Genomic DNA, 23166 nt, shown 5'->3' with positions numbered 1-23166 from the left:
GACATTTGATTTCTCCTTTCCTAGAGCGCAATATAAAACACTCAAGCGCAAATCCACAACAAAATAACGGCAATTGAATCTCCCAAACCACAAAAAAAAAAGATGCTTATATTTTGAAATAATGTTGCCATGAGGCAATGATATTGCTTCAATGTAACTGTAGTAATAATAATAAAAAAAAATACTCGCATTATATATTGTTGAAGTAATGCTCTTTCTAAACCAAGGCCAACTTGTAACTCTGGTTGGAAGATGGCATCTGTTTCTCTTTGTAAAAAACTAGAAACTTTTCCGCTGCTGAAGGAGTTTCAAATTGAAGAAATCCATGTCCTTCAGACTGATTACCATCCTCATTCCTTATAACCTTAATTGAGAGGAGCTGAAAAAAAAGAAAAAAAGAAAATCAACAGAAAACAAGAGGTTTAGATAATAAAAAATTGTTAACTAGAATTACAAGAAGTTAAAACCTATTTGATAAATCAATTAAGAGGTCAAGATGTAAAAGTTAGGGTTGATTAGTTTGTCTAATTTACTTTGAAATCTGTAGTCAACTAATTACTATTTCATATAAAACAGTGCTGGTGGGAGGAGATTTCATCTTCCTTTGATTTGGTTGACCAGTGAAAAAATAATATGATGTATTTAAATAGAACAAAAATAGTTTTTGGGGGTGTTTTTAAAAATTTTTACTGTAGCAGAGTTTTTAGATTATATTTTGGAATATTTTCAGAAAATATTTTGGGATATTTAAGAGTAGAAGAGTTTCTAGAATATATTTTAAGATATTTTTTAAAATTTTAAAAAAATTTAAACTAATTTTTATATTACCTTTTAAAGTACTTTTTAAAAATTGGAATTGTATTTGAAAAACTAGTTTTTGAAAGACACTCCCATCCAAACAGACTGATAAATACTTGAATCTACAATTGCAGATTGGCTGATTGGTTTTCATTTAGAATTGATCTTCTATTATGTATTTCTACATGTATGCATGTGTGTGTATTCATATGTATGTAATTATGTATACATGTGTATGTGTGTGTGTATTTCTATTTTTATCATAAAAAATTTTATTGAAAAACTTTGCTCCTTGATTGTCGTTTTCTGTTGTAAAACTTCTTTTTCCCTAGCTACTTACAAAACCTGTACTTCAATTTATTGGCTCTCATTCAAGACATAAAAGTAGTTGCAATTCTTGGGTCCATAATATACACACAAAAACTAAAAAAAAAATAACATATGGATCAGAATATATTAAATATACCTCTCTGGCTGTATAGAAGCACTTATAGTAAAGATAGTTCTCATCCATCCAGGACTGCAAGTTCTCAATGCGAATATAGCAGCGATCGTCCCTTGAGCTTTCTGTACATTAAATCAAAACAGCATAGGCAACAATTGATAGTCAATTTTACTGCTGTTTTTTCTTTTAATTAATGTACAAGTTCTAAAGGATGGCCCCAAGGTACTAATCAGGATCGAGATTGTCCAATAATTTAATTAGGGTAAGAGTGAGTGGATTTAAAAAGCGGGAAAGGGGAATAATAGGATTTGGACCCAAATTCTTTAAATTTGGGAGTCTCAACTAATTTGCTTAATTATTTAAAAGTTATAATATGTTAATTACTTCAATATTAGTGTGTTGTTGCACCAATAAACCCGTTGCAGACCCTTGATTGCATGCATGGTTTTTCACATCAAATTGCCCACCGGCTCTAGGAAAATTTCACCCAAAAAAAAAAAGAGAAAGGAAAAGAAAACTTGAAAAACCCACAAAAGATACATTAATCTTTTCTGATGGAGAAATAATTACCTGAGCTTTTTGCAGCATATGGAGCAAGCCTAAAAACTTCTACTCTAAAACCAGTGTTGATTCTTGCCCAAACCTTTGCTTGATAGTGATTTACCTCATTATTGGAGGTATTCTTGGCCTCCAAGGTAATATAGTACATAGAACCAGCGGCAGGCTCCATGTTAAGATTCAAGATTTTCAAGAACTCCCAATTTGCGTTCTCTTTCTCGTTGTATTGCTTCACTGCAAAACGTGCTGCATCTTCCGCTTTCTCAAGAGCATTGCGATTTTCGACTTTCACTATTCCATTGATAAGAATACGACCGTAATCGCTCATAACATAGAAACCCTGGAAAACGATCAAGAAATTAATAATAAATCATGCACAACAATTAAAAAACTACCTATGATAATTATCTATTATCTAAATTTTTACCTTGATCACAAACTATTTTTATTGTAACTACCAGAGCATATCTACCCAATATAATTACAACTAAGTATAAACATACCAACATAATTATACTCTTAGAGAAAAAAACCTTAAAAGATCCAAGTTTTGTTCAGTAATTAAAAAAAATCTATACAAGAAACAATTTATTTCTAAATTGTATACACATTAAGCGTGCCCTTTTCTACTAGCAGTTATTATTGTTATTGCAATTTTTACCTCACTGTTGTTAATTTCATCTTGGTATTCACGGTACCCTTCTTCATGGAAAACGTATTCAGCGGCCATCGATGCAGAGAAGAAAAAAATCGAAGGGAAGCAAAGGAAAAGTAGTAAGGGAGCTTCGAAGTTGTATGTCTAGGGCAAAAGCGCTAGGGCGAAAGGGAATTTATTGAACCAAACTTACCAAGTTGGATATTCTATCTTAGTGGTTTTGGAATTATTAGGGAAGCCGTGATTGTTACCAAATCCTCTGATTTTACCAAATCATTATTGGAAAAGTAGTAAAGGAGGTTAATAAGGTAAATACGTGGAAACTACATCGGCAATCCAATTAATATAGGGAAAAATGTTGGCTAAAGGTAGCAGAGAGCAACTTAAATTTGCAATAAGTTACTATTTTAAATTTAAATCGAAACATTACATAGTAATAAAAAAATTAGTATTTTGCTCATACACATAAGCATATATGTATATATATATATATATATATATATTTTGTAAATAGAAGGTAAGAAGGTTTTGAACTCAGAATCTATTATTTACAATCTCTCCCACCTTACCCCCAACCCTCCCCACATAAGCATATCTTTATATGTTTCATAGCAAAATAGTAAAAGAAAAATATGTTTTTTCTATTTGGTGCTAATCACTATATAAGGACATAAAAAATGAAGGTGAACCCACTACCAAACCTTTATTGTAACACTTGCGAAAAATAAATTTACTCTTTTGCAAGGAAAAAAAAATATCACTGGGCCATTGCTCAGACGAGCCTAAAAAGGTTCTATGCTGTAGAATATGTAACATACTTCGAGTCAGAGAAAGGAAAAGTTCCAAATAAGGAAATCAAAAAAGGAAAATAAAATCAGATCAGAAAATATAATTTCAAAAACCTCCCCTGAAATTTCTAATTACTTCCCTTGGAGGATGGAGGTATTTAACTGTACATCTACTTCCCTCATTTTCATTCTCAATGTAACGCCCGCATCCCAAAAAAATTCATGTAATATGCTAATAAGTATTATTGTTTCCATATTAACCTTCCATGGCTGGCTAATAAAAAATTGATATAACAAATATAACTAAAACAATAGATTGAGATGCATAACAAAATGAATGGTACTTATCTTAAAAAGTTACCAATGTATACAACAAAGAGTTAGGCAGTATATAACGAAACCATTGACCGAATCGATGCTTTTAAATACTTATGACCACCAAAAATTTAAACAACAAATTTAACTTTGAAAAAGTATATAAAATTGCAGAATAAAAGAGGGGGGGAAAGATCCCCTATTAGGAATAATGAAGTAGGCTATATGATTATAGGGATAATTCCACATACCTCCCCTGAGGTTTATAACAATTGCGGGAAGCTCTTCTCAAATTTTAAAAATTACACTTATCTCCCCTATTTTCACTATTTAAGTAATATTATAGGCCCAAAAAGCTAGACTTTTCTCAAAAATTCTAGAATGCATTTGGCTTATAATTCACAACAAAAATAAAAAGAAAAAAAATGGTTCATTGTCTCTATTTTCATTCATCCTTTCTTGTAATAACCACTACCTACCCATCAAGATTTAAATCACTATTAAGTAAATAGTTAAAGTTCCTCTTTTACCTAAAGACTTTCAATGCAAACTATTGAGTCAAATAAAAATACCCCATTATATATCTAAAAACTTATCTACAATCTCATATCAACTTCAAATTTTGCTTGGCACCCAACAACACTGTATTCATCAATATTGCTTGACTCTAATTCCATGGTTACCACCTTTTTAGTATAAAATAGTCTAAGTTGTCACCACTAATACCATTACTCAATATTCTCTATCAGCAAAGAGTTTAAAATCAGTCAAATTCTAGCTCTATAGGAATACCATCATTAATAATTACAAATCAAAAATAAAAAACGTAATGTAGTTGTTATAAGTATACTTGGAAATTTTTTCTATAACAACCAGAATAGTATAATCTTTATTTAGTCCCTTTTCCATTTCCCACCTTTAATTTTTTTTTTATCATTGCTACTATTTTCATCTCTACCTAGTTTGACAATGAAATTAGGGATAATTTCAGAAACCTCTCCTGAGATTTCTGACAATTTCACGGAGATTTGAAAAATTACATCTACCTCCCTTGATTTGATAGTTTCAGTAACAAAACCTTAAAACAATGTTGACTTGGTCAAATTTTTAAATGAATACCCAAAAATGCCCTTGTATAATGAGTTTTAATTTACTTTCCTATACAATTATAAGATTATCTTGTACAAGTATAAGGAAAAGGTACAAAAATTTTCATGTCCATATCTATTATTTGAAAAAAAAAATTTATAATAATTTTATTACTATGATAGGATACTTTTAATGATATTTTATTATGGATTTAGATTTATAAGATAGAAAAGAAAATGCTAAAATAATTTATTTTAGAGTTTATGAAAATTTTTGAATAGTGGGATTATCATAATTTAGTAGTGGTTTTGGGCCATTTCTTTTTTATTATTATTAATTTTAATACCAAAAAATAGAAAACAAAGATTAACAAAACATTGGATTGCATATAAATTTAACTCATAAAAAAAAATCACTAGTTCGACATTTGATTACAATAGAAACTAAAGATAATAGTGGTAATTCTACAGTTTTATTGACAAAAAAATTTAAAAAATGAATAAGAAGGAAAAATAATGTAAAAATAATTTTAAAATTCATTCTAAGTATATGCATATCAACAAGGGAATTTCATTAAAATATTTAAGGGTAATATTATCATTTTAAATGACAAGGGAGGTATGTGTAATTTTTAAAATTTCAAGGGAGCTAAATGAAATTGCCAAAAACCTCAAGGGAGGTTTCTGAAATTATCCCATGAAATTATCACTCAACTTGTTCTTTGATAATTTCAATTTGCTGATACGTGCAAAAAATTAAGAGCAAAAATGGGCATAAATAACCTTTTTAATATTAATGAAGGAGAGAATTGGAATTTGGGAATAGACATCAAGATGCATAAACAGTGGTGATTGGTAGGCATGTTGATTTTATTGCTGGCAGCAGTACACATTTGGTTGATGGGAATAGATAAATGAGTTTGAAAGAAAAGAAGATATAAGAGGAAGAGAATAGAAAATTAAATAAGGAAGGCTATAGTTTGAGCCAATGGTTGACAATAGATGAGAGGGACTAATTTTTGGTAGAGTTTTTCAATAAGTTGACAATTAAATGAAGGGCATTGTTATCTTTTTATTATGCAGTGAAGGTTTCTATAATTATGTAAATCTCAAGGGAGTTGAGTGAAATTATTAGAAATCTCAAAGAAGGATACCTAATAGCAGTCACATTAGACAGAACATCAACAACTTCATTTGTCTCACGCAAATAATAGGACACTTGGACGAGCCTATCTGATAACTAAAGTAACTCCTCAATCACCTCAAAGTTAAAGCAAGAATTGACAAATATATTCATTCACGCACCACGATAAATAATTAATTCATGGAAATTCCGATTAAATAATAATCCCATTGAATCAAGAATTAAAAAAATTACTTATCAAAAGTGCGATTGCTTTTCCCATTAAATCTATAAAAAAAGAAAAGCAAAACCACAAAATAGAGGTTACGATTACTTCACTCGAACTGCGTAAGGTTTGATCTAATCAAGGGTATATAAGCAATTTCAGAATATTATTTAGGTGCAGCCCCAAAAAAAATTATGCAAAATTTTTATTTTTTTATTTATTTAGTTGTGTTCAAAAGGTGTAATCAATTAATATATAGTTGGAAAGTATCTCTCTCAATATAATTAATAGATATAACATTAGAATGGATCTAATTAATGCTGGAAAATCAAACCCAAAAATCAACAACCCGTCCAATCCATCCACTTATTTTACAGTTTGGGTTGGGTTAGTTGGGTCATAGGTTGTTGTGGGTTGGATCAAATGAGCCCAAATTGTTTATTGGGTTACCCATTACCAACCTATTTGTTAAAAAAACACTTTTCGGTGGATGGTCACACAGACTTAATCCCCTTAACCTTAAATGCGTATACTTTATCCCTGTGAAGACCGGTGAAAGTTAGAAATACAAGAAAAAAAATGTAAGTGGAATGATATTATTGATCTTTTATTCATGAAATTATCAATAATTTAATATTATTTCCTTTCATTGCTAAAAAATATACATCTTCTTTATTGTATCAACTATACTACAAATTCTTTATTGTATCAGCTATACTACTCAAGTTGTTTTTATTGAAACAAATGGAAGTTATTACAAGCTTTATTTTTTTTAGCATATATTATGATTTTTTTTGCAAACAAAAAAGTTTATTGGAATTTGAAAGTTAAAATAGTGGAAAAATAAAAAGATGAAAAAAAAGTTTAATTCGAAGAGGCTTTTTCTCTTCAGTTTAAAGGTGTTCATTATGATCCCACTTCATGGCGTCAATTTCTGAATTCTCTACGTTGTTCTGTTAAACCATCTCGTCTTCTTTCGGTGGAATGTTGCTGTCCTGCAGTAAATATGGTAAAGCTCAACGCTGATGGGTGCTCCAGCGGGAATCCAGCAGGAATGAGTGGAAAGGTGGTGGACTGTTGACGGATTCAAATGGTCGGTTCCTTTTAGCTTACTCTTGCTCGTTTGGAATTTAACTAGCATTCAAGCTGAAGCTAAGGCATTATTGTTTGGTGTTTTCTTATGTGGTGATCAGGCTTATTCCCTTATCCATTTGGAGGCTGATTCTTTAGTTTGGTGACGATTCTTCGAGGTTAAGCAAAATGTCCTTGGCATATCTATCATGAGGTTCAGAAACTTGCTTAGGGCAGCTCCAATGGGGTGTAATGGCTCCCCATTACACCCCTCCATGACACGGCTTGGAGCCGTGTCATGGATATTACACGCATCACACAGGTGATGCGTGTAATCCATTGAATTTTCTTCCTATGGCAACGGTAAAATTTCAGCGAGGATTTCCAACGGCAACATTATTTCCTATGGCAACGGTAACATTTCCAACGGCACTATTATTTCCAACGGCACTATTTTTTTAGAATTCTATATAAACACACAACACTTTTTACTAAAATATATCCCAATATTCTACTCTATTATTTCTTTTATTCTCTCACACACTTCTACTCTCTCACTCATTTAATTCATTTAATTAATAATATCATTTTTAGAAAATAAAAAAATTCAAAATGTACAAAATTTAACGAAAGTTAGTACTTTATTTTTTAAAAATAACAAAATTAGTTTTAAAAATTACTTTATTTATTTATGGGATATGAGTTATGCATTATTAAAATAAATATTTGATTAATTGTGGACCCATGCTATTACACCTTATGGAGTGTAATCCATTGTGAGTGAAAGTGTAATAAAAGAGGAGAAAGTGGAATGCTGACGTGGCATGTGGATTACACTCCACAAAGTATAATAGCATCGTGGATGCTCTTATCAATTATAGGCATATCTTTCCTGAAATTTCTCATTGCTATCTTGAAGCAAATAAGCCGGTTCTCTTGCTTTCCAACAATTTTAAACATTAATGGGGACAAGTTAAAAGTGATAGATCTCGTCTACCATCTTTACGGTTTTCTTAGTATCTCAGGAGTGTAACGTTAGTTTCTCTTTGTAAATTTCTTATGCTTTACTTAATCTCCCACTGTACTTTTTTGAGGACAGGTTTATGTCCCCTTCCTGAATTTTGGTTATTAATAAAATTAAAGGAGGGTGTCCTGGGGAGGGAGATTGAATAGGTGGTACAGAGAAGAAGTGTAATCGAGAGATTTGAGATTCGAGACCTTCCACTTATACTAAAAAAAAAAAAGATGACGTTACAATATATATAGCAACAACTTAGGCCCTATTTGATAAATCAATTCAGCACTTAAACTTAATGGGTTCAAATCTTAATATATTCAAACACATTTGATAAACAAAAATAGAACATCTGAATTAATTAAATGATACTATATTCACTTAATTAAGAAATTTGATATACTAAAATGTATCAAATTTAGTACTTAACAATTTAATAATTTAATAAATTCAAATTTCAGTTTTCAGATTTCAATTTTATCAAATGCATCCTAGTCAAACTTTAACCGACTTTAACCAGAAACCCTATAATTCTATATAAATAGTGTCGCCATTTTCCCCCCCATCGTATATTGTATAACCAAATTTTGCTTCCACTATATCAAAATAAATCACTAATCCAATCACTACTTTGAAGTTTCAACTGCTTCACTTTGGCAACAACTTTTCCATGATTATATTAGCTCCTTAGGATATTTACAACATTGATCCCTTTGCCAAAGGTGCTACCTCCACTAGTTGGAGAAATTTTGCTTACGATACGTGGAACTTATGGCTCAGAACAAAATAAAAATTTTCGACTTCAATGAATTTTTGTAGTTTACAAATGCATTATAAATGTGAAGAGAAAATATAATATTGACCATCCAAGGATCTAGCAAAGGAAAATGTCAGTTTTAGCCTTTTAGGTACGGGATTTTTTAAAGAAAAAATTTTGTTTTACCATACTAATGTGTAAATATGTCCCAGTTGACCCAAAAAAATGTTAGTTTTGGTGTCGATTTTTAGAAAAATTTCGTTTGTACCCCCCACTTATTTGTAGAAAGTCAATATGTGTATGTGCCTATAAGTAATCTGCTAAAAGTTACTAAAGAAAGAAACATATTATGGAGGTAATACATAATTGACTAGTACAGTACATGGCCAATGGTTTTAGAGTTCTAATCCACTAGTAAGAACTTAATTTAACAAAAGTCACACTTTAATGACTTGTAGGGCATTAACGAATTCCTTGTGCCCAAAGAAAATATCAAGTCATACTTTAATGCCTCGCAAGAATTCCTTGCACCTAAAAACAGAATCCTGGCTCCACATGTCTAACAAGTGGGGACATTTTGTCATTCTTTTAGAAAGAGAATAACTGTAACCTTGTTGTACTTTTACCCTAACAGCTAAAAAAAAAAAGCACCGATGATATTGTTCCAGAGCCTTGATAGTTTGTGGTATTTTTGGAAAAGCTTCTATTCCTTCTTTGGTTTTGGAATTTTGTACATGACTATTCATACCATATGTTTTGCAAACTGAGGAAACAAACATTAAAACGACACAGTTTATGTGAAAATAACACAATTAGGAGGAGAGTTCAACACACACTAAAAGGATACAGATTATATATATATATATATATATATATATATATATAAAGAGCTCAGTCTTGAGGCAGTAATAATTGAAAAACACGGCTAATTGGGACTTTTTTTTTTGGTTAAAAATTGGGTGGTTTCAAGTATAGTTATCACTACAGACTATGGCATGCCTAGGATCGTAAGTCGCACATTAACACAATCCTCATATTAACAATAAGATTCAAATATTGGATAATTTCAACTATAGTTACTCCAATTAGTTAAAACATGTCTTGGGACCATTGGTGACTCATTAATATAGTCATTACATTGACAACAAAATTCAAATATTAGGTAATTTCGAGTACAATTACCGCTACGAGGTAAAGCATGCTTGGAGCCATAAGTAACACAGTCCTCACATAATAAGAAGATTCAAATATCTGGAGAGTTTCCAAAATATCTCTAATTATCGGGCCATTTTATGATGACTAAATTTGCAAAATGGCTTCCCCTATAATATCAAAAGTTTTTTTTTTTTTTTTTAACCGAGCACGTGAATTGCATTCTTATTGTTTGATTCCGCAAGCGGCTGGCCTTACTTGTTCATGGCACATCTTCAGGCTGCCTCCCTCTACCCGGCCCCACCAAGCAGTATTGGCCTTTCTCGTATTGGTTCTGCCCATAATGTTCACATTCCACCGTAGCCAGAAATAGTTTTGCAAGCCACTGGCCATTTGGTCCAGTGGTCATCACCATTAAAGGTGATGCTGGAGGTCAGGGGTTCAATCCCTGCCTCCCACAAATTTGCCACAATTTGTGGCGGTCTTAATTGACCTTCATCGATGGAGTCTGTACTCACATCGAACCCTCTCCCCTTCCCCTTAGACTAGGCTAGATTAAGTTATAGGACATCTATCGTTTCGACAAAAAAAAAAAGAAATAGTTTTGCAAACTTGGCAAACAAACATTAAAACGACACTGTTTTGCGAAACTAACGCACTTAGGAGGATAGTTCAACACACAGTACAAGGATACAGATAATTAAAAAAAAAAAAGCTCAGTCTTCAGGTAGTATGATTGAAGAGCAAGGCTATTTGGGACTTTTTATTTTGGGTTCAAAAAATTGGATGGTTTCGAATGTAGTTATCATTACGGGCTATAATATGCCTTGAAATCATAGATTGTTCATTAACACAATTCTCGCATTAACAACATGAAATAAATATTATTAAATGGTTTCAATTATAATTACCATCATAGATAAAAAAAAGTCTTGTTATCATAAACCGATCATTAACATAATTATTACATTCACAACAGGATTCAAATATTAGATAGTTTCAACTACAGTTTATCACTACGAATTAAAACAGGCCTTGAAACAATAGGTAACGCAGTCCTCACATTTGATAATAAGATTGAAGAACATATTCTTTTGTGATTAAATGATGCATCCTTACCTATGTAATCCTTTTTTAGCACTTAAAAAAAAAAGTTCCAAGTGACTAAGACAGAGAGAGTAACATTTAAAGGTGAGGACCCCAGGTGTCTAAGGCAAGAGTGTTAACTGACTCAGCATCACCAATGAGAGGCACGGACGGGAGGAAAGGAAATATGGATAATGTAGCAACGACAAAAGAGCCAGCCTCAACTTAGTCTTGCGCGTGAGAAGGGGAAAGAGAAGAAAAAGACAAAAGGGAAAAGTCTTGATTGTGAAACATGATGCCAACCTAGAAATATAAAAGATTCAGCAAGTCAAGATGTCAAGCTTTTTTTAAAATAAAAATTTAAATTAAGACAAGTTTTTTTTATTTTTTTTATTTCTATTCTGTACTTACTAAGCACTAATTTGCACTGAAGGGAAGGGGTGGATCCAAAGGAATCAATGAAAAGATTTAATTCTCTCATTGGTGGCTAACTACTTTAGAGATGGTTGGGTAGCACGAGCTAGTTGAGTTGTAATAAGATGATCAAATTTATACATAGAATAAATTGGATGCTTGACTAGGAAAAAAATAGGCTGGAGTAAAGGCTATGATTAAATACAACTTGTTCTCTTGATTTAAACCATTCAACGGTCGTTATCCAAAAAAAAAAAATTCAATGGTCGATTCAACAACCTCCATCAAGTGATGGCCTTTTTTTTTTTATTCTTTTTTTTGAGAGTGACATTCATTGTGATGACTTGGTCTTAATAAATATTTTGTTAAGTGCAATTATCTTTTCGTGATGACCACGTAGTGAAGACAAAAGCCCCATTTTTTTACCCCAATTTATGCAGGGTAATTCCAACAGATATTCCTCAGAAGTGTATAAATCACTCCAATTAAACAAATAAATTAAACAATTATTTATTTACCCTTCAAGCAGCTGGACTCAGGCATTTTAGGTCCTATTCTTTCTACCCCATCAACAATCTTGAACATGTCTAAAACCAACAAACTAATAATCCAAACGACATTATTATTACCATGTAAAAAACAGTCAATAAACAGATTCCCTAATCAGTATGCTCATCTAGTTGATCAAACAAACTTGAAAACTAAATACCAAACTGAGAAGAGAACCTAAACAACCTAATTGTATCTACATAACTGAAGGAAGAAATCAGAACCTTGCAACAGCTGCTAAAACTCATTTCAGATCTTCGTCAAGGCTTCTTATCTTGCAACTTTCTGAATCTGCATCAGAAGACCATTTTCTATTGCTCCAACCAATTTATCAAAGTATTTTCGAGTCACCGAAGTCAACTTAGACAATTTCACTCGAAATCCATCAAAATCCTCCAAAGGAACTTTGAGGTAAATTTGCAGTTCAGTCTGTGCACATTGATGGAGTTTCTTCAAAGTAGCCTCTGCTTGATCTAGCACGTACTCGAAAAAGTTCATCTTCCACTGATCATCATCTGGTATATAATAGCCATAGACATAAGCCCATTTCAGAATTCTCCTACACTCCACAATCTGATCCCAAGCATCAATGATAAACTCCAAATTGTCTTCGCTTCGATTCTGAACTTGACTCAGGTTCTTAAGATGCACTGCCTTCAATTCTTGCATATCCAACAAAGCTATTTGCCTCCATTCATCATGAGTACTCCATCTCTCGTGACAATACCTGTACTTCTCCAAAGAAATCCTAGCCCTCTCCCTTTCTTTCTCAGTTTCGTCCAACTCATCGGATTTTTTCACATCGTCGTAGAATCTACAAGTGTAATATCCATCTGCAGTCGTATCGTGGTCCGACCACGGACCTAAGCATAGCCAACAAAATTCATAATTGCAAGGTGATGGACAAATCGCTTGCATACCTGCAGTAGCATCCTCCAGTAGTCTGTTGCATGATGGACAAGCCTTACAATTAGCTAATACCCAATTCATATTTTGGGATTCAGGACATTTTTTCCATCTATCCACAGTCTCACAATCTACCGGGCTATGAGCCTCCCCTAAACAATTCCAACAGAATTCACGTGTACAATCACAAGTAACATCATAAGTCCTCCCACCTGTTTCCCCCAGAAGAATTTCAACCGCACGGCCGCAACCTGCAGGACACCACCTCATGGACCCTTTCCGGCCTAATCCCATATAAGTTGCTACAAGATAATCACCAGAAAATCCGGCAGCAGATTCAGATTGATCACCGATTGGATTTATTCCCAGTAAACCAAAAACCTTCCAAACTTTCTCTTTGTCTTCATCGGGAAACCACTGGTCGCAAAGATTTTCAATGTTCCAACCATATTTGCACAACAACCTGGTCGTCGCTTCCTCGGAAAGCGATAAAACACTCGAAAGCTTCGCAATATCATCCTGAACACGAGCAAGAATACCTTCCTGATTCAAAACTCGAAAACCCTTTGAAAAACGACTTTCGCAGGCTTCCAGAACACGATTTACTGGGACTTCGTAGCACTCTTCATCCATTTCTTCGCCGGCGGCTGCGACATCAATCTCATCATCATCGGTGGGAACTTTGAAATCCTCGGACCTCCGGTGGATAACCACATAGTCCTCCCACTCGCAATCAACGTACTCCTGCCACTCGCAATCCTCGCAATCAACGTACTCCTCCCACTCGCAATCAACGTACTCCTCCATGTTTAAACACACCTATGAAACTCAGAAGAACCCTAAAGAATATGATAACCGTAGTTTAAGTTTTGGGAATATGTTCGACAACACTGTTAATGCTCGGAAACCCTGAAAAGGATGAAAACCGTTGCTAGGTTGTGGGACAAAGAACAGTGAAGTAGATGTAGGTTGGAGACTAGAACGAAAGTTCTAATAGGGGTGGAAGACTTCGAAACTATATGTACATAAAAAAAAAAAAGAAATATAGAAAAGGGATTAAATTAAAACAGAAAAAATTGAGGGTATGATTATTCTGATCGGTTTTGTTTGGTTATCAAGTCTTAAAAGATGTTGGAAATTTACAGTGGGAATCGAATTGCTGCTGGAAGATATTGGGTAGGAAGTCTTTACAGTGACGAGTTTTTACTACAATACAAAAAGCGAGTCCATTTTTATGTTTTTTGTCATCTTGATTAAGGACGTTTGATTTTTACTCAAAATGGAGTTTGACCAACAACCAAAATTATGGCACTTTCTTAATTCACCCACAATAAATGGAGTTTAACCCACAATTATGGCACTTACTCTGTTTAAATTAGTTATTTTTGAGGTATTTTTAAAAAATTTTACTGTAGTAGTGTATAGAAAAACTTTTATTATAATTGTTTTTGAAATATTTGAAATATTATATAGATGAGATGTTTTTAAGTTATTTTTATTTGTGTATTACTATATCATTATATTTGAAAAACTTGTTTTTGAAAAAATGGCCAATTCAAATGGATCTGTAGATTAAGAAAACTTGCATGAGCCAATAAGCCTACAGTATGTCAATGTCAGTGTCCTATTTATTGTGGACTAGCTTTTTTTAGTTTTCATTATAATTTGTGGTAAGCAAATCAAAATAGAAAGCAGCATGAGGCTATTTGAAGTCGGGCACAATATTTATACACGTTCTTTTTCTGAGTAAATTGAGTAAATCTTATATACATTGATAGTGTATATACTATTACGAATGAGATGCATAACACTGATAGTAAATCTTTTTTAAATTTTAAATTTAAATTCAGATAAGTTATTATGCATCAAATGGTGATGGTATATACACTGTCAATGTAAAAAAAAATTAATTCTTTTTTTATTAATATTATTCACTAATCTTTTTATTTTTTTTTTCTGGGAAGAATTATGGTTTAGTTTGGTTTATTCATCTTACATAGGTGTGAAAACTGAGAAGTATGTTTATCTTCATCAGTAAGTAATTTATTGGTGGACCTACATCTAAATACCCTCTTATTTATTTTTTCCAAAATAGATTACCGAGTGCAAGCACGATTTAAAATACAGTAATGTGATTTATTTCCCACCCAGGGGATAATGAATTGACGTAAACATTTAAATAATCGTTGACTGACTGACAATTAGGTCAACAAAAAGACTTACATTTAAGCAGAAGTTTCGTGCGTGGCGCAACATAATTTCATTGGCTAGGGTTAAGAAACTTGTTGCATTTTACCATAGACGTTCCGGTCTATTTCGAGCAAGTCTTAGTCAACTGCAGAAGTTTCCCTCAAATTGATAGCTGCTTTCGCGTGTGGAATTTGGAAGTTGGAGTGGAATTTACGAAAAAGTCAATGTTTTAAAACCCGGACCGTCAATTGAACCGGTGAGGTGAAAGGGTCGAGGTTCAACCGGTCGGACCGGTTCAACCTCGGTTCAATGAATTTTTTTAAAAATAATTTATATAAATATATATATGCACAAAATAAGACATGCAATGGACTAATTTAAAACTTTATATGATGAAAAGTTCACTATTTTTGAATAATTTGGATTTTCAAAAATAAATTTTTAAAATTATAAGTTAAAACAAATAAATTTCATCTCAATTTCAATTATATCTACCAAAAAAAATCTTAAATCCAACTAAAAAATATCACAATATTTTGAAATTATACAAAATTCACGTCTATGAAAATTTGACATTGTGAACTTAAATTTTAATTTACGTCTTTGAGATTTAAAGATTGTAATTTAAAAAAGAAAGTTTGAAGTTCAAAAGAAGTTAAGAGAATTGAAAATAGAAATGCAAACTTGATAAGAAACAAAAAATGAGATAAAAGTGAGTGATTGTGGCATTAAATAATTTGGGTTAAAGAAAAATAATTCTTTTTTAACTTTTTCCAATTTAATGGACAAAAACAAAATTAAAAGATAGAAGAAAACATCAATAAATTAAAACTAATGAGGTTTGATTAAAAATGGAGTGACAAAAGAAAAGATGAGAGAGAAAGAAAGAGTTGAAGATTAAAAAGAAAAAGTCATGAGAGGATGAAGTTTTGTAAGAAAAATGGAAAAATGAAATATAGATGTTTGTTTTATATAAATAAGTTATCAAAAAAAGCAAATAAAATGTGATGGTGCAATGGTTACTACATTGGTCTTCTATTGCAAAGGTCTTGAGTTCGAATTTTGTTAGAAGCATTTTGCAAAAAGTAAAAAAAAAAAAAAAAAAGGAAACTCAAAAACCGGTTCAATCTGGTTCAACACGGTTCACCGGCTTTCACGGTTTTGACCGGTTCTCTAGCAAAGTCAACCAAAGCATAGAACCGGACCGGTGCCACGGCCGGTTCGCGGTTCAACCTGTCGAACCGGGCGGTCCGATCCGGTTTTCAAAACATTGGAAAAAGTATGACAATTTTCACTTTTGTTTCCCTATTTTGTTATTTTTGGACTACTAGAGTGTTCTCTTGAGCCGAATTTCTTCTGGGAGTTAGATTTATAAAAGCCGAATTTCTTACTTCTGTAAGAAAAGGTCAAGAGAGAGAGTGTTCTCTTGAGCTGAGAAAATGTTTTGTCCACCTTGCCCCTACTTAGAGCTGGGCCTGGTCATGGTTTTAGAACAGTTGATTCGGGATTAAAAATTGACTGTTTCGGTCCTTCTGAGGAATAGAACCTAAACTGGTCATTATAGGGATATTATAGTTATAATTCTTGAACCTCCGATTCTAATTTGGCTTCGATTATGATTCTAATTCAATTACGGTTTCGATTCTTCTAGTTATGCTTAAACATTTGCTGTTATAAAATTGATTATAAGAAAATATGACAATGAATGTAGAAAAATTTTATAAAAAAAAAATCTCATTATTGATAAGATTGTACTGGTATAGGATTTAGATTAGATATGGGGTCTAGATTTACTTAATGAGATGGGACAATGGTTTGTTGGACTAGAAGTGAGAGTTGCTGGTATTGGATATTGACTATTGATATTGAATTCTAAACTGACTAAATAGGTTTAGATAACACGTGTTTTTTTAGATGGTTTGAATCAATCCTATATCTATAGTTCTAGTTCCGATTTCGATTCAAATTTTTGGTAAACCTCAACCTCAACCGGAAGTTTCGATTCAAATTGAACCGCGGCCACCCGTCTCAGCTAATGGTTTGCCTATATTTTATTTAAACAAGGCAGCACCTATACTAATTATATAAAGGGATGAAGGGGCGTTACTCATCTTAATGAGAGGGGTGCACCAATAAATACCCCCTAGATTCTATTTTAATTACATATGCGGGTTTTGAACCATAACAAAATCTGCAAGGAGAATTTTAAAGGTTAAATGCACTAAAGTCTGCTTACATTAGCTATAATTTGAACTATCCCCTCCACTTCCCTGGCGATTAAAATTCGGGTTATTATCACTTTATTCCCTTAACGTTTGATGTCACTATCAATTTCCCCCTTAACGTTATCTTTTAGTCACTTTACTCCCAAAACTAACGGTCAAAGTTAACGGAGTTTGTTAATTAAAGTAAAAAGATAAGTTTAGCCCTTAAAGTTATTATCACATTACCCTTATAAAACTATAGCCTTATTATTAATTTACCCCATAGAGTTATTTTTTAAGCAATTTATCCCACCATTAAACCAACTTAACAAGTTAAAAAACTTTAGAAGAAAGTATCCTCCTCTTTGTATAATAAAAACAATAAAAAATTTAGAGTGACTCTTCTCCTCTTTAGTATCAACAAAACAAATCAAAGTATTAATCTCTTTCTTCTTGGTAATTTTATTAATATTAAAAAAAAATAGAAAGATCGGGAGAGAGAGAGAGCTCAATTCTTTTTTTTAAATGCAAATAAAAAAGAATTAAATACTTTTATTATTTTAAAATTATTTTACTTTACTGTTTACCACTAGATTTTAATCCTAATCTCAACACCTTAAATTTATACGATAATGTTACACTTTTCTTTATTTTTTTTCTTTGCAAAATCTAAATTTGTGTCTCCTTCTTTCCTATCTCTTTTCGTTTTCCTAGTATTAATAAATGTGAAATTTTTTTTTGAAAAAACCCTTTTATTTTTATATTTTTGGATCTCTTAAAGTGAAAAAAATAAGAATAATCATTCCAACTTTTTTATTTTTAATTATATATATAAAAGGGTAAATATATTTAAAATTTTTGACCATACTATTTAGATTAATGATTGTGACGGCCCCACCTTCCCCTAGGGCGTACCCCAGCGTTCGGCGGGTCGCCTGCCCAACTCTCGCCGGGGCTCACTACAGTTCTCAAATAAATTACATCACTCACTTCCAAACATAGGGTACGATCCTCAATAATAAACGAAATAACATTTTCCAAGTTCAGAATGTATACTTACATATATTTCCCTATCAAAAGTAGTACAAACCCAAATGTACAACGGTTCTCAATTCTTCATACAGCCAACCCTTGCCAAGAGCTAGGGCGAGAACCATTACACAAATTCAAAAGAACTAGACTGGCTAGTCTGTACAGATCTCTCGTCCTTGCGCGCATCCCCTATTAAGGAAAACAAAACTAACGGAATGAGTTACAAGCTCAGTGAGGTTCCGGACACACAATCAACTTAACCAAGGACATTAATCATGTAATAACAAGTAATCCAGAAAACATTGACAATATAAAACAATGATAATACATTCATTAAAAGGATACATGCTCTCATGGAGCCTTTCATTCTTTTATTCACTTTTCATTTTCTTATTCCTCCAATCATTTTAAAATGCATTTTGTAAGTAAAAACTCCTCCATTGACATTATCACTCGTTCATTCATTTCATTCTTCCCCATTCTGGATATTGTCTAGACTCCACCCGACAACGTGGTAATACTCGAGTATACCAAACATTCACCCAAGGTCACCAAATCGCCCGACCGAGTCCGCTTCTGGCTCGAGTCGACAGGCAACAAAGGGTAAGGGCCCAGTTCAGCCAAACGGCTTACATTCATGCGCAACTAGCATTTAATCATTGAAAATTTCACATTCATTTAGGTCGAGTGCGATAAAGTACACACTTGCCTAGTAAAATTCATTTTAACAGTCATTGATAACATTGAACATTTAATCATACATCCACAACAAGCCACATAGTCAATGAAAACATAACATACAAAGAACACTCACCTATTTAAGCAAAATAACGTCCAAAGTATCCTTCCGGATAACACTCTCAATCACCAAGGAACCCTAATATAATCAAAAGAACACATTATGCTTCAACCATCAAAGATTTACGCGATTCAAAGAAAATTCGAATACGTACTAGTACAAAGTATAAATATGATTTTGGTAGTGAAAAGAGTACATTTAAACCAAAGGACATAAGTAAAATATTTGTAAAACTTATGCTCACTCGTAAAACTTTAAAATCTCCATTTGAGTCGAAGTGACAAAGAAAACGTATTTCTATTAGTCGTAAATTTCATTTTTCCAAGGGTACAAGTTTCGACTAAGTTCTAACTTATATACCTCGATAAAAGAAGACGTAAATATCCTAGATGGTTCAAGTGGTATTCGCTCTCAAGCTTTACTCGAGTCGCAAGTAAATCTACCTAGCCCTTGAGCGTAAATTTGGGCAGTACGCCCTTTGTATTTACCTATTGTCCAGCCATTTATGGCTTCATTCTTTTTCTCAATCAGTCCCAAAGTCACACACAAAATAATCTCATTTCAATAGCCGTTCAATAGGCTCAATGTCATACAAGTACAAAATCAAGCTAGGAACATGTCCGGAAATAAAGTTTAAGTTATAAAACAAAAGACAGATTTGACGCCGTTTAGCGTATCGGACACAACCGAAGCTACGCTTATCGGACTGGTGTGTAATTTATACCATTTCGAAGCTAAGATAAAGGGCTACAACTTTGATGAAGGCCACTCAGTCCAGTTCGTAATGTATCCAGGTCAAAATTTCAAAGTACAGAACCAGAATCTTACAATCAGGCTAGTTAACTGCACTATGCGTAAATGACCATAACTCAGGCTACCGAAGTCCGATTGAGGCGTTTTCAGGGCCGATGGAAAGATAAGATATAGCACTACAACTTCTATGTTTTGACCAAATGCTAATTCAGTACGGATCAGGGTGAACAGATGCGGTCAGATTGGTGAAATGTAAACACTGTCCACAGAGCTCTACCTATGGTAGTTAGGGGTATTTTTATCTTTTCACATTCTACTATGCTTGGATTGAGCTGAAATTTTACAGGTAGCTATAAAACATCATTTTCTACAACTTTCATGTTTTGAACTAAGCCCAATTCGGCCTCCATCATGGCCGAATGACACTGGTCAGAACAGGGCAAGATGAAAACCCTAAAACTGGAATTTGTGCACATAAACTGAAATTTCTTTAGGTAACCAAAACTAGCATACCAAAGCTTCATTTCACCCAATATAAAGCTATCATTCCATGGCCAACCCTTACTCATCTCATGAAGGCAGAAAAATCACCATAAAAACTGAAATTTCCATAATACTACTTCAAACTATGAAATATGCCCATAAAACTACCAAAACTACAACTTTAAACCACTAATTGGCAACTATTAGAAACAAAGAGGGATTTTGCAAGCAAGGTACCTTGGATCCTCAAGAAAGATGGTGGCTTAGAGTTCTTCTTCCCAAATTAGCTCCACACACACCTTGGAAACTACCCTAACTAGCACTTTTATGGAGTAGTTTGCGATTTAATTGGTTGGAACTTAAGATTTGGACAAGAAATTGGAGTGAAAGATGAAGGTTTTTCTCTCTCTCTTGCTCTCAAATTTTCGGCCATAAGAAGGGAAAAATGGCTTGATTTTTGGTCAAATTTTTGTTTTAGTAAAGTTAAATAAACTTGGTCAGAAGTCCAAGTTCCAATAGTTTTGTGACAAATGGTCCTTTAGGGTTTCAATCCTATCCTTTTGTCTACCAATGGTAATTTATCTAGCTAACTTCTAATTGTCTCCTAGCACCTTGTAAAATAATAATACTTAGCACAAAAATCACTTAATCACCAAAATTTTATCGCACTAGCGGGTCTCACGTCTATAATGCGTTTCAAATTTAACGTACACTAACTTATACTAGGAAAATGATTTAAAACTGTACTTGCTTATAAAAAAGTATAGAAACTTTAATATTTTAAAGGCAAGTATAAAAATGTAGGTAAAAATAAAATAAGGCCTAGAAAATGTGAAAATTTTCGGGTTCTCACAATGATGAAATAAAATGTCTAGAAAATAATGTTAGGAATTAAAGCGATTATATCACTATAATTTAATGGAATAAAGTGATAATAACAAGGGTTATTATCACTTTACCCTCTCAACATTTGGTGCTACTATCAATTTCCCCCTTAACGTTATTCTTTAATCACTTTACCTCCAAGACTAATGGTCAAACTTAACGGAGTTTGTTAATTAAAGTGAAAAGACATATTTAGCCCTTAAAATTATTATCATTTTACCCCCATAAAATATATAGTCTCATTATCAATTTATTCCCTAGAGTTATTTTTTTAGACAATTTATCCTGCCATTAAACTAACTTAACAAGTTAAAAAAACTTTAGAAGAAAATACCCTCCTCTTTGCATAATAAAAATAATAAAAAATTTAGAGTGACTCTTCTCCATTTTAGTATCAAGAAAAAAAATCAAAGTATTAATTTCTTTTTTCTTGGTAATCTTATTAATATTGAAAAAAAATAGAAAGATGGAGAGGGGGGGAGAGAGAGAGAGCTCAATTCTTTTTTTTTTAAAAATTACAAATAAGAAAGAATTAAATACTTTTATCATTTTAAAATTATTTTACTTTTTTGTTTACCACCAAATTCCAATTCTAATCCCGACAATCTTAAAGTAATACGATAATGTTAGACTTTTCTTTATTTTCTTTTTTTGCAAAATCTAATTTTTTGTCTCCTTCTTTCCTATCTGTTTTTCTTTCCTAGTATTAATAAGTGTGAAATTTTTTTTGAGAAAACCCTTTTATTTTTATGTTTTTTGATCTTTTAAAGTGAAAAAAGGAAGAATAACCATTCCAACTTTTTTATTTTTAATTATTTATAAGAAAGGGTAAATATATTTAAAATTTTTTGACCATACTAGTTAGATTAATGATGAGGTAAAATGCCTAGAAAATAATAATAGGAACTAAAATGATTGTATCACTATAATCCAAACGAATAAAGTGATAATAACAATGTAGTAATACTATAAAATAAAAGGGCATTTTTGTCCAAAATATCTTAACATGTTGAGTTGAATTACTTATGGGGGTAAAGTGACTAAAAGATAACGTTAGAGGGTAAACTGATAGTAGTGATATAGTTTAAGGGGATAAAGTGATAATAACCCTAATAACAATGTAGTAATGCTATAAAATAAAAAGGGTGTTTTTGTCTAAAATTTTTTAACATGTTGAGTTGAATTACTCATGGGGGTGAAGTGACTAAAAGATAACGTTAGGAAGTAAACTGATAGTAATGATATAGTTGAAGGGGGTAAAGTGATAATATCCCTTAAAATTCAGTGTTAACAGTTTATGAAAAGCCATTAATACCGTTACATTTGCTTTCAGTAAAACTAGAAGAACATGGGACATATTTTTTCTTTCATTGGGGGAAAATACCCTTAATAAGTAAAATCCAACCAATTAAAAAAATTGCATGCTTTGTATTCTATTTACAAACATAAATTATTTCATGATGCAAAAAAAATAAAATTGGAAAGCACTTACTAGAAGAGCATACCGTGTAATTTTTGTGGACCAAAATATTTCCTCCCTGGATATTCGAATGTTCAAGAAGTGCATAATTAGAGTTATTTGACAACATTAGGAAGAAAAATTTAAATCACACCAATTGTTTAGGCGGCTTAGTGCAATTAAGCTAATTTAATTCCATGGTGACAGATTTGCTGTTGATAAGCTTTTATATGTGCATATCTCGTGATGTAAGTTTTGTCCTTTTTTTCTGCAATTAACCAATGGACTAATCCAATTTCAATTTTGAGCGTCCGCTAAAGGACACATATGCGGCAAGTCCTCTAAGATTTGGTGTATATTGTACTACAGGCTTTAGTATATTTTTCTGTCACTTTTTTTTTAGCCTTCCCCACTT

General features: G+C 32.4%; 2 protein-coding genes across 2 annotated transcripts; both read right to left on the bottom strand.

The window, feature by feature from the left end:
• Positions 1-217: 217 nt before the first annotated feature.
• LOC113769450 (multicystatin-like) lies at positions 218-2531 on the bottom strand. Its single transcript, XM_027313899.1, has 4 exons — positions 2463-2531; positions 1814-2141; positions 1265-1365; positions 218-379 (listed from the first exon to the last, which is right to left on the bottom strand). Exons 1-4 carry the CDS (start codon positions 2529-2531, stop codon positions 218-220), a joined length of 660 nt encoding a protein of 219 aa, XP_027169700.1.
• An 8754-nt stretch (positions 2532-11285) lies between these two features.
• On the bottom strand, positions 11286-13927 carry LOC113752508 (probable E3 ubiquitin-protein ligase ARI8). Its single transcript, XM_027296624.1, has 2 exons — positions 12265-13927; positions 11286-11380 (listed from the first exon to the last, which is right to left on the bottom strand). Exon 1 carries the CDS (start codon positions 13751-13753, stop codon positions 12311-12313), a length of 1443 nt encoding a protein of 480 aa, XP_027152425.1. The 5' UTR covers positions 13754-13927; the 3' UTR covers positions 11286-11380; positions 12265-12310.
• Between the last annotated feature and the right edge of the window lie 9239 nt (positions 13928-23166).

Source organism: Coffea eugenioides, chromosome 1, assembly GCF_003713205.1.
Source record: "Coffea eugenioides isolate CCC68of chromosome 1, Ceug_1.0, whole genome shotgun sequence".
Lineage (NCBI taxonomy): Eukaryota > Viridiplantae > Streptophyta > Magnoliopsida > Gentianales > Rubiaceae > Coffea > Coffea eugenioides.
The sequence above is the reverse complement of the archived record's forward strand: the minus strand, read 5'-3'. Positions and strand labels throughout refer to the sequence as shown.

Bases quoted from the DNA above. Each gene is read 5' to 3' on its own strand.
- LOC113769450 (XM_027313899.1), bottom strand. From the start codon at position 2,531: ATGGCCGCTGAATACGTTTTCCATGAAGAAGGGTACCGTGAATACCAA. The intron at 2,142-2,462 runs GTAAAAATTGCA...ATCGTTTTCCAG, and splicing joins ATGAAATTAACAACAGTGAG to GGTTTCTATGTTATGAGCGA. The intron at 1,366-1,813 runs GTAATTATTTCT...TTTAATGTACAG, and splicing joins ATATGCTGCAAAAAGCTCAG to AAAGCTCAAGGGACGATCGC.
- LOC113752508 (XM_027296624.1), bottom strand. From the start codon at position 13,753: ATGGAGGAGTACGTTGATTGCGAGTGGGAGGAGTACGTTGATTGCGAG.